Raw genomic sequence first — 16,610 nt, forward strand, 5'->3', positions numbered from 1 at the left:
GGGGGGGGGGGGGGGGAGGAGAGTTGATTGATCTTGGGGAGCAATATTAAGGGAGGAAAGAACATTCCAGGATGTGAGCAAGAAGGCGAGGAGATACTTTGGAATTACTAAAGGGTCCGTTCAAGTATTTACCGAAATTAAATTCTTCAAGCTGTATTCAATAGTTGTATGCCAACAACCGTGCACTGTATATTACATTATCGATGATTCTGAATTTTCCCTTCATAACGGACCCGACCCATTATTTCGATATTATTGCATATTTTCTCAACGCAGAGTGGGATATTATAAATTGTATCGATTAATAAAAATACTCCATTCAGGGTATAATTTGATGAGAAAGTTGATTAATTGTGGTGCGTAGTATCCTCCTGGATACACGGAGAGAAATGTTCAGTAAAAATTACGGATCTCACAATTCGCTTACTGATTACGGAATCGACTTAGAAAATTTAAGTGACCTTATCGTAATTTTTCACAGGAGATTCAGATAAAAAGTACGGAACGCAACGGAAAAATTCCGTGACAGTTCCGTAAAATTTCTTACAATCCCATTGAACTCCGGAATTACGGAAAAGATACGTAATTTTTATTGAATATTTCTCTCCGTGTGAAAAAAAATAATGCAATTTGCGATTACGTACATCGTCGCTCACCTGGGGGTCGTCAACGAGACTCGTGTGCAGAAGATCAGTTTGATCGAGTCCCGGTGGTGGTAGGAGGGCATCCGGACGTCGGACAGCGCCGTAAGAGTCCACACCCCTGCCGCCCCCGCCCCCACCACCGCCGGCGCTTCCACGACTTCCGTCGTAGGGGAAGGACGCGTGCATATTCGTCTGAAAAATAAAGGAACAGGGGATGAGAAACAATTGGTCATTCATCAATTTTTGTTTTTCTATTTCCAATTTGGCTATCGCGAATGCTACACGCGTGTGTTATTGTCCATAGAATAATAATTTCCCTTCATGATTGTGTTTTTTTTTTAATGACGTACGATTCGAGCGTTTCAAATCGATCGATCGACATCTCATCGAATAGCGACAAGTAACTCGGCGATTCTCGAAGCGTCATGCTGATGACTCTGAGGTATATTGGAGAGACCAATTTATTCTGTAAATGCGATTCCATTAAGATAAGACACGCGAGGTTTATATTAGGAAATTGGCGTATGTCTTGCGGGGGATTTAAAAATGACGGCAACGTGTGCTCGCAGGGGAAAAAATTTTTGGTAATTATTGTGGGCCCATATATGAAGAACAAAGATTGGTTTGTTGGGAATTAATCAGGTGTGGAGCGGTGGAACGAGACGAATCGACAAAAGCTTCTATTATTTTGCAAATACCGTCTCAGGAAAAAAGATTAAGGAACTGTATTTTTTTAGAACAATGATTTTTTGATATTGTTTGATGAATCGAGTGGGAATATTTGGGAATATTTGCTATATGAACTATCAATTTTTCCAAAGCAATAACTATCAGTGTGATTTTTTGACAGTTTTATTGTGTTTGAGCTGAGAATTTTTTGTTTGTCAAAATTTGGATTCGATTGGCATTTCATCGTTCTGATTTCTCAGTTGAGTTGCACGTGCCACTAAAAGTGTGAATGCAAAATGGAGTTCTATTTCCCATATTGAATGAATATTCATGACGAGAGGGGCCAGTGGGGCAAGTGGAACGTTTTTGATCCACTTTAATTCTTAATATCTTTGCTTATGAGCGGAGGTATTGGGATTTTTAGTCGATGATGTGCGTTCCACTTTGTGCCGCCAGAATAAAATGAAATAAAAATAAAATATTTGAATTTTTTCAAAGATTTTTGAAAACACAGGATTTCGGAAAAATTTTAAATGAGATTTTTTGTGGAGTATTTTGTAGATTACCAAAGAGATTTTCTAGGATTCCTCTGCACAGCAGGAAAGATCCGGCGAAATTTACTCTTACGGATATCCAAGTATCTTTTACAGTTTAATACAAACCACACTACAGATTCAATGATTTTCAATCATTAAAGTTGTCAATTAAATTACGTGAGAAATTTTGTTTACAAAATCATGAATATTCAGCGTCATACAAATTACATTTTGGACAGAATTATTATTTTTTTAACAGTTGTTCAATATTGAGATTCAAATTCAGACCTGCAAAGTTTAAATAATAAAATCATTGTAAAATGTCCGGAAACTTGGGATCAAATGGGGCTCAAATGAAACTCTGATGTTCGACTACAAAAGCATAAGCGCATTTCACTGGAAAAAAAATAGCGAAAGTAATTCGATATCCTTGATTCTTAACATCTTTGCTTATGAGCGAAAGTATTGGGATTTTGAGTCGATGGCATGTGTTCCAATTTGCCAAAAACGAAATAAAATGAAATAAAAATAAAATATTTGAACGTTTTTCAAAGATTTCTGCTATCACGGGAATTGGTAAAATTTTTTAATTAAATTTTTTGTGGATTACCAAAGAGACCTCTAAAAATTCTTGAACACAGAAGGAAAAAACTGGTGAAAATTACCCTTAACCCCTCACGTACGGGCTCGGTATGTCATACCGACCCATGCAAAAACGCACGGCTCTTTTCAAAATGGAATATTTCCGAAACTATGGCAGATAATACAATCGGAGTAATACCATTGGGAAGGTGAATACGGTAGCTTCAATTGTATATTTTATTTATAATTTTTCATTCACCAGAAAATATGGGATGCGAAGAGTATAGTAAACTGAGAGAAAAATCTGAAGTTCGATTTATAATAAGAAAATAATTGAGGCATTTTGGTGAACGATACGATTTTTTTTTTGTATGCGGCACATAACATTATAGTAACTTCACAAGCGTAATTTTTGCAAATCAAAATGCAGTTAAACTAACCAAAGTTCAAAAGTAACCACGACAAATCTATCGTGAGGAGAACTATAAAATAGTTGCAATGACTGCCTTCCATTGTAGTAATTACTTCTCCGGCCATAGTTACCGTAACTCATGAAAAATTGTTGAGGACTTTTTGACTATAATTCGATGGTGATGGAATATAGTCAGAAGAATTATTTTTTTCTCTCAGTGTACGTGAGGGGTTAAATTGCGAAAACGTGTAATGCGATAACCTTGCAGGAACTAGTGTAGAATGCCATCAGTTTACAAAAAAATTCCAACGATTCAGCATCAATTTTTTGGTGCAATACATAATGTTTCAAAATATCGTAATTTATTCTAGACTTCTGGTAAAGGGTACCCTGTAAAGCCAGTATACTACGGGATTACTGAAATTCACATCTTTTCAACAGATTCTTCCCTCTGTATATAAATTGAAGAATTCCAAGAATATGCGCAAAATAATCTCAAAGGAGTTCATCCGTTTATAATTAAAAATTGTCCGTGCAAAAATTTCACATCATACTCTATTTTTATCACTCCGATCTCCCGGTACCTAGACTACCACGTGTCAAAAAATGAGTGAATCCAAAATGGTGTCATATCCTCCATATTAATATTCAAATCATATTCCCAAGTATCACAAAACGATCAGTCACGTCCGCCAAACCCCCTCCGCCCCGTGCGCCCCATTCACTCCCAGTAGAGTAGAGCACTCCTCCAAAAAAATCCTCAGTATCAATATCAAAGAATCAAGCACGTGCGTAAAATAGTTTCAGTATCAAAAGGTTATACCCACAATTCGTTTTCTCTCGTCAACATTTTCCCCATGTTTATACATCGCCCGCTTCTCACGGTCGTATATATAATGTCCTGTGATGCAGGAGAGCACGTTTCCCGGTAGCTCCGGGGCTAACCGAGATACGCGCAAAGACCTAGGAGATTATTTCACGTTGACGCATGATCAGCGCTGAAGATTATCAAATATATATCTCACTCCGCAAAACTGCGAAAAAAAACAGGCGCATTTCGAAAAGGGGAGAAACACTCCTTGTGGTTTCAAATATGATTTATCCCCCCATGTACCTTAATTCCTTTCATTTTTTTCGTCAACTTTATCACGATTGCCACATTCATATAGTCCCGAATAGGAAGTAGTTTGAGGTTTTATTGGCAAATCATTGCGAAAGGTGCCCCACTAAACGAAAAGAAATTTAGAATGAACGCGTTGGCGCGAACGAGATCATTATCTCCGTACGGAAACTTGGCCCACTTGATGTATTCAATGATGCACGTATTTTTATGAAAACAAATCATTCTGAATGGCATTTACCGAAAATAATTTGACGGCATGTTGACGTGAAAAAAACCTCAAAATCGCTCAAGTCGGAGGATTTTCTTTTGAAATTATGCAAATTTATCCCTTGCAAGCGTAATGACGCTCCCCGAAATGCCCACTTTTCGCATGCACACCGAAAAGATAAACTCATGAGTCAATGTTAAGTGTGTCACGTAAATGGTAGAGGAGAGTTATGATGATGTTTATGTCGATTTTGATGGGACATGTGGATTGCTCATTTGATTTACACATTTTCTACAACTGTATAATACGAGTATGACGCTAGTGCGGACCGTTCAATCCTAGAAAATACGCTTGCGGCTAAACATGAAACGAGACAATCGGTACATATCGCCCACGAGGATCAGCGATCGCCTCCTTTTCAAGTTAATTTAATCTCTATATTACCGCCCGACCTGTTTTATTCAACTGCTGGGGCTATGGGATGGAGCATAACGTGGGGTAACTGATGGAAGGAGAGATTGTCGGATGCACCTTGTCGATTCCACGGGTTTTGAGGCATTTAAAGATCATTGTTTTGGGTCTGAAGTTATGGAATCGTCAGTTGAGGGAAATGTTGGCAATGCGGCCGCGGAGAATAAATATATCTGAATTGAGTATATTTTATAGCGGAGTCAAGTGTATGCATAATCCTGAAGAGGTTCTCATTTTATCAAGAATAAAATATTCTTTAATCAAGTATATTATTCTTGAAACGAGTGTAAAATACTTGATTCAAGTACATTGTTAAAAATTTTTGTCTGAATTCTCCGGGCCAAAATCCGAAAATTTCTATCGTGTTCAAAGTTCTACTGAAATTTCAGGAAATCGTGGCATTGAAAAATCCAATATTTCATTGATTTTCTGTTCAAATAATCTGGAAATCAATAAAATATTTGGATAGATCATCACGGTCAGAAAAAACATCGAAAATTTTGGAATCGTCGCAATCTCGAAAAACATGGGATCGGTGCAACTCGTTACGATTTTGGGAGGACTCATCTTGACTGGGTCTCGACTTTTTCGTTTTTTTCTGTTTTTATATCGCCGATATATCGTTACCATATATCGGTACGATAAAACTGAAAAAAAGAGAAAGTCGCGACCCAGGCAAAATGAGTGCTCAAAAAATCGTGAAAAGACGCACCGATCCAATGTCTTTCGGGATTGCAAGGATTCCAAAATTTTTGATGTTTTTTCAGACAGTGATGATCCTATTCTAAAACGAACATACGTCGTAGACTGTAGCGTAACGCTCATTCCTCGAATTTCATTGGTCGAACATTCGGATCCGCCCGCACGTGTTCGACTTCGGTTGGCTTTCGGTTTTTGTGTCACGATTTGTCTTTAACACGCGCGCTCCAGCGCGCGATCGTTCTCGTCTATCCAAAAAGTTTATCTTGTAGTCTCGACGGCATCACTACACTTTTATTTTATTTTATTATTTAAAGTGCACAATTTTTCATTAAATCATTTACACTGTCGTTGGACTATTGTAGTTTCAGAAATTGTTCAAATTTTGCATAATTAATATCCTGTTTACATTTAGTTTCTGTACATGGTTACTGTTGCAGTTATACTTTTATATTACACTTCTTCAAATAATTACAAATCAATTCAATATATACAAAATCATTAGTTGCTGTGAATTTATCAGTGGTGTATGGGGGAGTATATTTTTTTGCACTTAACTTGCTAAATAATTTGTCTCGCTGTTGGTCGTATTGAGAACAATGTCAGAGAATGTGTTCAAAATCTTGCGACCCTTCTCCGCATGGGCAAGCTCGGGTCGTCAATGATGCCCATGCGGAATAAGGACGCTCCGAGGTGGTAATGATTCGATCTCACTCGATTGACGCAAACAATGTACTCCCTTGGGAGTTTACAATTTTTGTATCAGGGCCTGGAAGTCCCCATCACTACACTTAATACAAGAAAATATTCTCTTGTCAATTTTAAAAGTTCGGAAAGGCGATGGGGGGAATAATCAACAATAAAGCCCAAGTCATAAATAGCTTTTTAAAATCCGCAAGTCAGTAAAATCCCGCCTCCCCTTTCAAACGTGTAAACTCTGTCACATCTTTTCCGACGCACCATTGCAGAAAATCTGAGGAATTGTCTAGATGCGCACGTGCCTGCATCCACACATATCTGTTACACCGCGTGAGAAGACTAACCGTTGTTGCTCTTTCCACATCATCTTTGACCTCAAATGTAGCCACTATGTCATTAGACTCTGGGTTTTTGTGGAGGCAGGCTTTCGGAATCATTCAATTTTATTATCTTTAATATCAAAATAATTACAATCGACGGCTTTGAAAGTTATCCAGCGGCTCATGCCTGCCGCTGGATGATTATTCGACCCGGGGGCCTATTCTCGAAATATTTCCGTGCACGGAAGTGGCTTCGTAGACGAATTGCGTATAGGAATCATATAGGCGTTCCGTCAACGGAGTCGATTCCGCGCACGAAAATATTTCGAGAATAGGCCCCCCGTTTCTAACTTCGGAATTAAGGATACGAGTTTGGATATAATCGATTAGAGGAAACCCCTCTGAGACTTCATTCAGATTCCTTCGGTGACTTTTGGGAGGAGAAAATAAATGATGGAGTACCGCAGTCGCACATTTCATTGTCAATAGTATTAGGTGATAATTTATGGATTCGTAAATTAAAATCATCATTTTAGGCTGTAATACCGATAAATCGATGGTAGAGGAGGCTTTAATGGGCGATAAAGTCAAGCTTGGAATTATTGAATTTATGAACATTTTCTATTTTTTTTCCCGCCCGGAGTGGATGAGGACTGAGATACTCTTTCTCTCACGTATTCGATGGATCGCGAATTAATTGTATCCGCCTTTATCTGCCGTTGAAATCAAACTAGTACAGAGTCAATAAAACGATAAAAAATGGTTTTTATATATATGATCGGTTGGAAATACATGTAGCTTGGCTATATTATTTCGTATAACGCTATGAGGGAGCTTTAACGAGAGAAAGGCGATCACATTTCATCTCATTAGTCGGGTCCACACACTGTACTCAGTTGGTTACATCAATTTATAACTACAAGCGAGATGCGAGTCGAATAGTCCTCGGCTACTTACCGCCCGCGGGTTAATTAACGCCGCTCTTTTTTTCATCACGTGAAAGTTTCGTTCTTGGAACAGGCTCTGTTTCTATATCATACAGATAGTGGTATAATGCGAATCATAATTGTAAAAAAATATGAAACTTGATCGACACTTTTTCACATTTGCTTCGTTGGGTTTGTGGGGAACGCCAGCAATAATAAGTAGATTCTTCTATATAAACATTTTCACAATCATCGGAAATTGTGAGTCAATATTTATTTGGAGTTGGCTGTATTGCTAATGGAAAGGGCGATTAATTAATTTCTAAAAAAAGATACTAGAAAAATATTGTGATTTAGATTTGGATTTGGATTTAATTTTAGGCATTGTGTCCTATTTCAACGCAATTATCCAGTGGCAGTTGTGATTGATTGACTCACCTTCGCTCGTTTTCGATCGTTTCTGAATGGAAATTTATCTCTCTTCATACATATAAACCATTCTAACTCAAGATGAACGGCCGACATATGTGAATTTCGAATTGTAAATCATTTTTGTTATGGGAAATCGGTAATTATCGCATCCATTATCAGGTAATTCGCAACGGCAGCGCGCATTTTTTGCAGGCAATATACATCTGAACTGAAAACAATTTTATTATTATTTTTTGAATGAACACACTCAGAAAATAAGTTTTTTGATGAGTATGTCTTCACTTGTATCAAGGAACTCATCGCTCGAAAATTGACAAGGAAGGGATTTCTCAAATCAAGCTTAGTTGAATCAATTTGTTCAGTTGTTTTTAAAACTAAAATTTAAAATTTTTTAATGCAAAAATTACTTGACTTGTTTCGAGAAGTCGCTTTCTTCTTGTGAATAAATTGCCCCTCATTTTCCGGACAAGTACAAAATCTTTTGACGAAAGGTTTCTCTTCTCAGTGCGAGATATGTTCTCCTAGTCAGTTTTCGAGCCATGAAGTCTTGATACAAGTCAAGACGTACTTCTTGAATTTTTTTTTCTCAGTGCGTTTATACATTTTATTATTATTTAATAACTCACGAAGTTTCATCACTGTGCAACCATTTTTCTGCGTTTTTTTCTAAACTTTTCGAAAAATGACGTTTAGAAAAAACGCAGTAAAATGGTTGCACAGTGAGGAAACTTCGTGAGTTATTGAATAATTATGAAACGCATAAACGGTATACTTTTTCGCGTCAATTCGATCGATAGTTTGCCAGAAATGTACAAAACGTGAAAATTGGCTCATCTCCGTACTAATAAAAAATTTGGAATTCCATCAAGTTTTCTATGGAATCTGAAATTTCGTAATTTTTGTTCTCACTAAATCGAATTCAGTAGTGAAGTGGTAAACCGGTGTAAGTCGACTTATCTCCCAATTGAGTTGTTGTGGAATATTTCCAAATCTAACGGAGATAGCGAAATTTTCGTAATTATATTTGTTATAGCTCTCAATCGGCTCTACAAAAAAAGTTATATCAAAAATCTTTCTATCTCCCTTAAATCCCGAGATATTTATTGAAAACTGGTCAATCGTCAAAATTGACTTATACCGTTCTACCACTTCGCTACTGAATTCAATATCGCTCCCCTTGAAATTTTGACTGAACTGTAAGACGTGAATGCTGCTCCTCATAACAGAACAATTGTTTCACGACTAAAAATCATTCTCTGCGAAGAATTCGCACTCCATCACAGATTGAATGATCACCGGGAATGATAAATACTGATTTATCATTATAAAAAAATCTCCGATTTGCCTCTCCGTACAAACGAAATGAAAAATCACGTAGTTTGAAATAAAAAATTTGTGAATACTGCAGCATCAAGGATTGGAGTCTTTTCACACATATGTAACAGATATGTGCGGATGCAGCCACGTGCACATCCAGACAATTCCTGAGATTTTCCGCAGTGTTGCTTCGGCAAAGATCCGAGAGATTTTTACCCGTTTAAAAGGGGTTGCTTCGACTTTGTCAGAGAAGGGGCCAACAATAATTCAAAACTGGGAGGGAGCAACGCTGAAAAGGGAGTAAGATAGCGCACGGCATTCTATCCTCTTTATAAAGATATAATACGGAGCATGTACGTTCTTCAAGGATACAGCTATTTGTTGGGGTTCGGTGGAAAGCACTCGGCTGATTGTTGGCTATTGTGCTCGCTAGTCATCACACCACAATATCCCCCGATGGCCCGTCGGTTCTGTCTATTATCAAATCTCAAATGTCCCCTAGAATAAAATCACAATCGACAATATCATGAATTGCACGGTCCGCCCAATCACTAATAAGACACTGAGAAAAAAAAATTACTTTTGCCAAGGAATTATTTTCTTGGAAGAAGAATATATCCAATCGTTTCCAGGTGGTTCAAGTCAATCTTCAAATATTACTATTATGTTGAATTATAGGATAGTTAGGCTACATATTATGAGACTGCGCGGTTAAAAATTTTTGTTTGAATTTGAATTGGTTTTGTTTGTTTAATTCGCACACTGATAGAGAGGATAGTTATTGTTAACGAATGCATTTGGTTAGAGATGAGGGTCTATTAGGTCTCACCAAATGTTCATTCGTTAGTAGTAATCAAGTGCACATTTGAGGAATTTTGTTTGACTCGATTTTCACTTTTCAAGTGAGCCATTCGTTAAGTATTAACGAATATTCATTTGGTCATATTCAACTCTACCATTCGTTAATAGTTAACGAATCTCTTTTTGAATAAATGAATCAGTCTATCAGTGCACTGAAATTTCAGGAAATCTGGTCATTGAAAAATCAAATATTCCATTGATTTTCTGTTCGAATGATCTGAAAATGAATAAAATACTTCATATTTCAGTTCAATTATTGTGCAAAAATTCTGCAAAATCAGAAAAATTCAGGGAAAAATTGAAAATTCACGTCATTTTGATTCTGAAAATTCAATCTAGTTGTGAAATTTTTGTTTCACTGCCACTGAAAATTCATGAAAGCCATGAAAAGCCGGAATTTTGTAGGAGTGTATCATTTCAGTAGCGAGGCGGTAAAACGATTCAATTTGATTTAGCCGTTAGCTGAGTTTTCGACAAATATATCAGAATCTAAGGAAGATAGCAAAATTGTCGTAATGACCTTTTTTATAGAGCGAATTGAGGGCTACAAAGAAGATATTAAGTAAAATCTTCCTACCTCCCTTAGATTTCGAGATATTCATCGAAAACTGGCCAATAATTAAAATCGACTTAAACCGTTTTACCGTTTCGCCACTGATTTGAAAAAATGAAAAAATAATGAAGGATGTTCATTCAGGGTCATATAATAATCATCTCATAATTATACATAATTGTAATATTTGGAGAGGGACTTGAACCACCTGTGAATGACCGGCCGGAGAAATACACTAAAAAAATAAATTCTTCTCCCAAGAAAATGATTCCTCGGCAAAACTAATATTTTTTCTCAGTGCATCATGATGTGTCAATCCGTGTATTAATTCCAATTAAATCAGATGACGAAATAATTTTTTCTCAACGTCTACAACCACACACACATCCCGTTCGCTGTGTGTCCCTCATCCTAACGCGGGCCATTCTCTAGCATTGCGATTCTTGGAATATTTCAACTCAAAGCAAACGTTCCCGGCATCTACCTCGGGGGAATGTCGAAGCCCGGAACTTAATAAGCGAATTACTTGCGGAGACAGGAATATGTAGAGAGGGGGAAGGCGAGTCGGGCTTTATCCAAATTTAAAACCCCATGCGTTTATGTCATCATTATTCCTCCAACTGTTTTTACCAAAAGGGTTATTATCTCGCAACATGACGGCGCGTATTTACACGGGATGATTGCACATAATTGCAGCACGTTTGTTCGGTTAAACTACTGAAACAAGTATGCGACACTTCGATGGGGAGAACACCCCCGATCGTGCGGGAGATTGTTCGAACAGATGTTTGCATTTCGAAAAATTTCGAGGGCCCAGAGACACCGGACGCTGGGAATTCTCGTGTGTCTCGGGTTTCCATGGACTCAGGGTGCCTTTTTATTAGGTATAAAGTTTTTTCAGACAAATTTATTTGGGTCCAGAAATCGTTACGTGACACTTGGGGGGGCAAAAAATCCCGGTCAAATGGGTAATCCCCCCCACAGTCGGTTTTGCAGACACGAAGGAGCGGCGGGAGATGCACCGAGAGCGTCAATTAGAGTGAAATTTTTCGCCACGGTGCGCCACTCTTATTATCATTACCAACCCAGGAAGAGGTGAATGTGAAAGTTTTTGTTTCGGGGCTTGATTGACTTAGGTGGAGTAGCAAGGATCGAATGTGAAATATGGATGGTAGGCAAGTCATTATAAATTTGTTGTCTACTAAAGTTTTAACTGATGGAGAGCAGGTTTGATGTATGGTTATCGTATGCGAACCAGAAGCCCCGAGACCATCATGAGGGGGTTATAACGGTACTGGAATTCCATGTCCCTTGCGATATAATTTTTTTTTATCTCTCTCTTGCATCACGAGCTACGCATCAAGGGCCAAAGCCGGACATTGATTGAATTTTTTGCAGATACTCGGGTTTTTTTTTGTTGGGTGGTACTCAGCGGGTCTCCCTCAATCTATTCGCTCAATTAAAATCGTCGGGATGGATTGTTTGCTAGATAATGGGAGATGAAAAAATTATGTATCACGCGGCGAGATGATTCACGAATTGGGAAAGATGTGGTTGGGGCTGGGGGATTATGATTTTGGGAACGATTGAAGAGGTTCATTACAAAAAACGTTTTTTTGTTGTGTTTGACCTCCAAAGAGTTTTTTCCAGCCGTTGGAGCACTTCAGGTTTTTCTCGATATCAAGGTGCTGACCTAGGCGATCATCAGCCATTTTACGTCGGTGATTACACAATTGTGAATGGCCGTTGGGAATGGACCCACTTCACCGGTGGTGGAATATACCTTCGATCAAATTCCGAACGTTTGGAGATAAAAATGACCTCGATAGTGTGAGAAATGATATCGGTGTGGAAGATCAGGGAAATTCATTAGCATTTGTTTAAATGAGCGTTGGCAATGGGAAAATGTGAATATCTCGGAAACTAGATGTCCAAATAAACGCTTTTAATGCGGACTATAATTTTTTATTCTTGCACTATTAAAAATTTTTGGCTGAAATTTCCGGTACAATTTAAAAAAATTATCATCATGTGACAGTTTTACTGCAATTTTAAGGAATTTTGGCATTAAACATTTTCAATTTGATGGAGAAATCAATGGAGACTGTAAACTTTAGTTCAGTAATGCATGAACATTAATAGGAATTAAGAAAATTCAGATTAATATACAATAATAAATTCTTGCATTTCCGATCGATTGAAAGTTCAGTATAATTTGGTACTGAATGTTCATGTTGTGATTGAAAATTCAAGTAAGTTGGGGAATTCTTGATTTGCTGTTGCTCAATAATTTGGTATTCTACGGAATTTACAATGAAATTCCATTTTTTACACGATTTTTCTCCCTAAATAGAATTTAACATCGCTCTCCTGAAAATTATTGGAACTTGACTCCATTGCAGATTTCAATTGCACAGACAAAATAAGTTTCTCAAAGTGAGAAAGCAGATTGATAAAGTCTAGAATACGTCGAGCTTAATTTATCTTTCTCAAGTGATGGACGTAATCGTAACCTTAGATTATTTGAGAAAAAATGTCTGAATTAAACTGATTTTGAATCTGGCCGAAATTTCCTGGTGGGACATTATGGATTCGCAGACGAATAACGAATAGTGACTGGATCCAGTGCAACAGAACAGATCAAATCCTGACATGTGAATCAGGCTACATCCAACAAGCGATTCATTAACTTTCTGACCCAAAGGGACGAAGTTCGTATAATGACCCCGCAAATAAAATGTTGAATTTCGTCTACCGCTCAAGACCTCTAGAGTTATTGTGAAACTTTTTCGAAGAAATGTTTGTGGGTGTGTGCACGTGCGGACGTATGTATGCATGGAAAAAAATATACATGAACAAGGTCTATGCATTTTTTTACTTAAAACGAAACTTGTTGCAAGTTCCTGCAGGAACTTGCCACTGGCCATTGCCCGAGGGCCTTCAGCCAAGTATTTACATTTTATGTACATAGTAGTTGGTAATAGCAAAAAAGTCAGGTAATATTTTGACTTTACTGGGTGAGGATAGAGAAAATAGAGATAATTTTGCAATACAAAATTGAGTGGATGGTGAGATGGTACAGTACAGAGTGATGATATGATGACTGAGGAGTTGCAGAATTTTTACGAGTTACTGTTGGAGGTTGGAGTATATTTTATACTGGATTCAGGTCTATAATATGCTCGAATCAAAAATAGTAGACGGGCCGGATACACGGAGAGAAATATTCAATAAAAATTACGTATCTTTTCCATAATTCCGGAGTGAAATGTGGTTGTTGGAAATTTTACGGAACTCTCACGGAATTTTTCCAGAGCGTTCCCTAATTTTTATCTGATTCTCCTGTGAAAAATTATGATACCGTCACTTAAATTTTCTGAGTCGTTTCCGTAATCGGTGAACGAGTTGTGAGTTCCGTAATTTTTACTTAATATTTCTCTCCGTGTATACCGAGTCTACTTTTTTTCCGTAATGTGCATCAAATTTTGTCCAAGGATTTTTCCTGAACAAATTTTCCCCGATCGATGCATCTTCTTGTAACTTAGAACTGATTAGTTTGTGAAAACTATCACCTCAGCGGTTTGTTACCTATTCGAATAAAACAGATAAGAAAACTTGAAAAAAAGAGTTTTCATCGGAAGTTCCACGATTTTATAGATAACCATGATGCGATGTGAATTTTTTCTTTTGCGATTGATACATCCTCATGTGACTCGATTCTGATTGAATGTTTTGCAAAATCCCCCCGACGATTCTTCAGTTATCCGGATTTGCGTTTTTACTTCCGTATGGGAGCATTGAAATCGCCCGATTTTTAGATTCTCTAATTTTTTCTGATCAACAGAAAAAGGGGAATCGGTCGGGAAGTTATTGGTTTGATACATACACTGATAGAACGGATTAGTTATTGTTAACGAATGGATTTTGGTTGGAGGTTAGGGTCTATTTTGTCGCATCAAATGTTCATTCGTTAATAGTTAACGAATGTATATGTGAGGAGCCTTGTTTGACTTGATTTTCGCCATTCAAGTGAACCATTCGTTAACTATTAACGAATATTCATTTGGTCATATTCAACTCTACCATTCATTAATAGTTAACGAATCTCGTTTGAAATAAATGCATCATTCTATCAGTGTAGTGGGTCACACCCCATTCCGTTAATCCCTACCAGTCGCTCTGCTTCGCCTCGGCCGCTAACTTCAATCGGGTGAAAATTCCGTCTCACTTGTATTGAAATATACTATTACACACTCGTATCGAAATACACTATTTTTATGCAAAACTAGAAAATACTGGGTTATATTGATCCTTCCCTGGATCAAGATGACTAATTTGAATTTTCACTCGGCTATTAAAGTGTCGAAAAGAACGATTCAATTCTGGATTGCACGGAGAGAACTATTCAATAAAAATTACGTATCTTTTCCGTGATTTCGGAGCGAAATGTGGTTGTAGGAAATTTTACGGAACTGTCACGTAATTTTTACCTAAAATCACGGAATTTTTCCAGTGTTCCGTAATTTTTACCTGAATCTCCTATGAAGAATTACGATAACGTCCCTTAAATTTTCTGAGACGATTCCCTAATCGGTGAACGAACTGTGAGTTCTGTAATTTTTACTGAATATTTCTCTTCGTGGAAGGCTCCTCCAATGTGCATTTGTTAACAATTAACGAATGACCATTTGGTGAGACCGTGTAGACCCTCGTCTCCAACCAAATCCATTCGTTAAAAATAACTAATCCCTTCTATAATGCAGAGAAAAATCAGAAGAGAGAAGTGGGAGAGGCAAGGCAGAAGCATAGGGAGCTTATAAAACCGTAATAGTAGCAGGGAAGAAATATGATTAAAAAAAAAGATTGTAGCAATAAATCACAAATCCCCAAACAAACAGTTTCATTCGATTCAAATGTGTTATTTCTCTGTGTGGACGTGTAATTGAATATGAAACACTCACCACGTGAATACCCTCGGCGTCCCTCCTGAGATCACCGCTCCTCTGTCCAGCGGAAACGGCCGCGCTGAGATGATTGTAATGATGCTGATGCAGTGTGTTAAGGGTTTGGGTGTAGGGATCACCGACGAGGTAGTCGAGGTGTTGGGGCTGGCCAAGACCATGCTGTGGACTTGCCGGGGCATGATGATGGGTGGGAAAGGGTGGTGGAAAATAGGGGGGTTGAAAGTCTGATGCCGTAGGTAAGGATGCACCAGCATGATGGGGCATACCGCCGCCACCATTGCCGTTTCCTCGGTGTCCGTGGTGATGGGCACCAGAGTAGGGCGATGAATTGCCACCGCCAAGGGTGGATATGCCCCCGTGACTCGTCAAACGGTCCTGCAAAAGTAAACAAATATTTATATCAAAGTTTCAAGGAATCAAGGAAGATATTATAGTAAATCGCATGAGAGTGACATTGAATCGAATTTAGGGAAAAAATGGTTATGAAATTTCAAGTTTTAAGTAGAATTCACCCAAATTCATGAGTTTTCTGTGGAAGTAAGATGGAAATTTCATAACTTGATTGAATTTTCAGTGGAACATGAATATTCAGAAACTAAATGACATAAATTTTCAACTTTTCCCTGAATTTTCCTGATTTTTCTGAATTTTTACAGAATAATTGAACTGAAAAATCAAGTATTTTATTGATTTCCAGATCATTTGAACAGAAAATCAATGGAATATTTGATTTTTCAATGACAAGATTTCTTGAGATTTCAGTGGAACTTGAACACGATAAAAATTTCCGGAATTTGGACTGAAAAATTCAGACGAAAATTTTTAACAGTGTGTCACTGTCCTAAAAATTCACGAACATATTCATTTTCAGGGAAAAATGGGACTGAAATTTACAGTTCTCTTTGATTTTTCCACGAAATTCCTTGAAATTTTAGTGGTAATTAAATTCCATAACAATTTCCAACAAGTGTACCGAAAATTTCAGACAAAAATTTTTAACACACTTAGAAACTTCTTAAAATTTCAGTCACAGCGTCATCTGAATTTTCGATTTTGTGAGGTTCAATTCAGTAGTGAAATGGTAAACCGGTATAAGTAGATTTTGCCCAGTTTTCAATGAATATCTCAAAATCTAAGGGAAATAGCAAAATTTTTGTCATAACCTTTTTTGTAGAGCAAATTGAGAGCTACAAA

At 37.5% G+C, this 16,610-nt stretch overlaps 1 protein-coding gene across 2 annotated transcripts in view; it reads right to left on the bottom strand.

The window, feature by feature from the left end:
• The window catches only part of LOC107040465 (transcription factor AP-2-epsilon), a 146,245-nt gene that overhangs the window by 26,963 nt on the left and 102,672 nt on the right, over positions 1-16,610 (bottom strand). Inside the window, exons 3-4 of one of the 2 annotated variants that reach the window (XM_015260559.2) lie at positions 15,414-15,791; positions 657-836 (exon numbers count right to left, since the gene is read on the bottom strand). In XM_015260559.2, the coding sequence (XP_015116045.1) occupies positions 657-836; positions 15,414-15,791 (558 nt within the window). Of the gene's footprint in view, positions 1-644; positions 837-15,413; positions 15,792-16,610 lie in introns of both variants that reach the window. The other variant, XM_015260558.2, reaches the window with a different exon arrangement.

This window comes from Diachasma alloeum, unplaced genomic scaffold, assembly GCF_001412515.2.
Source record: "Diachasma alloeum isolate Michigan unplaced genomic scaffold, Dall2.0 Dall_scaffold_00336, whole genome shotgun sequence".
In the NCBI taxonomy this organism is placed as follows: domain Eukaryota; kingdom Metazoa; phylum Arthropoda; class Insecta; order Hymenoptera; family Braconidae; genus Diachasma; species Diachasma alloeum.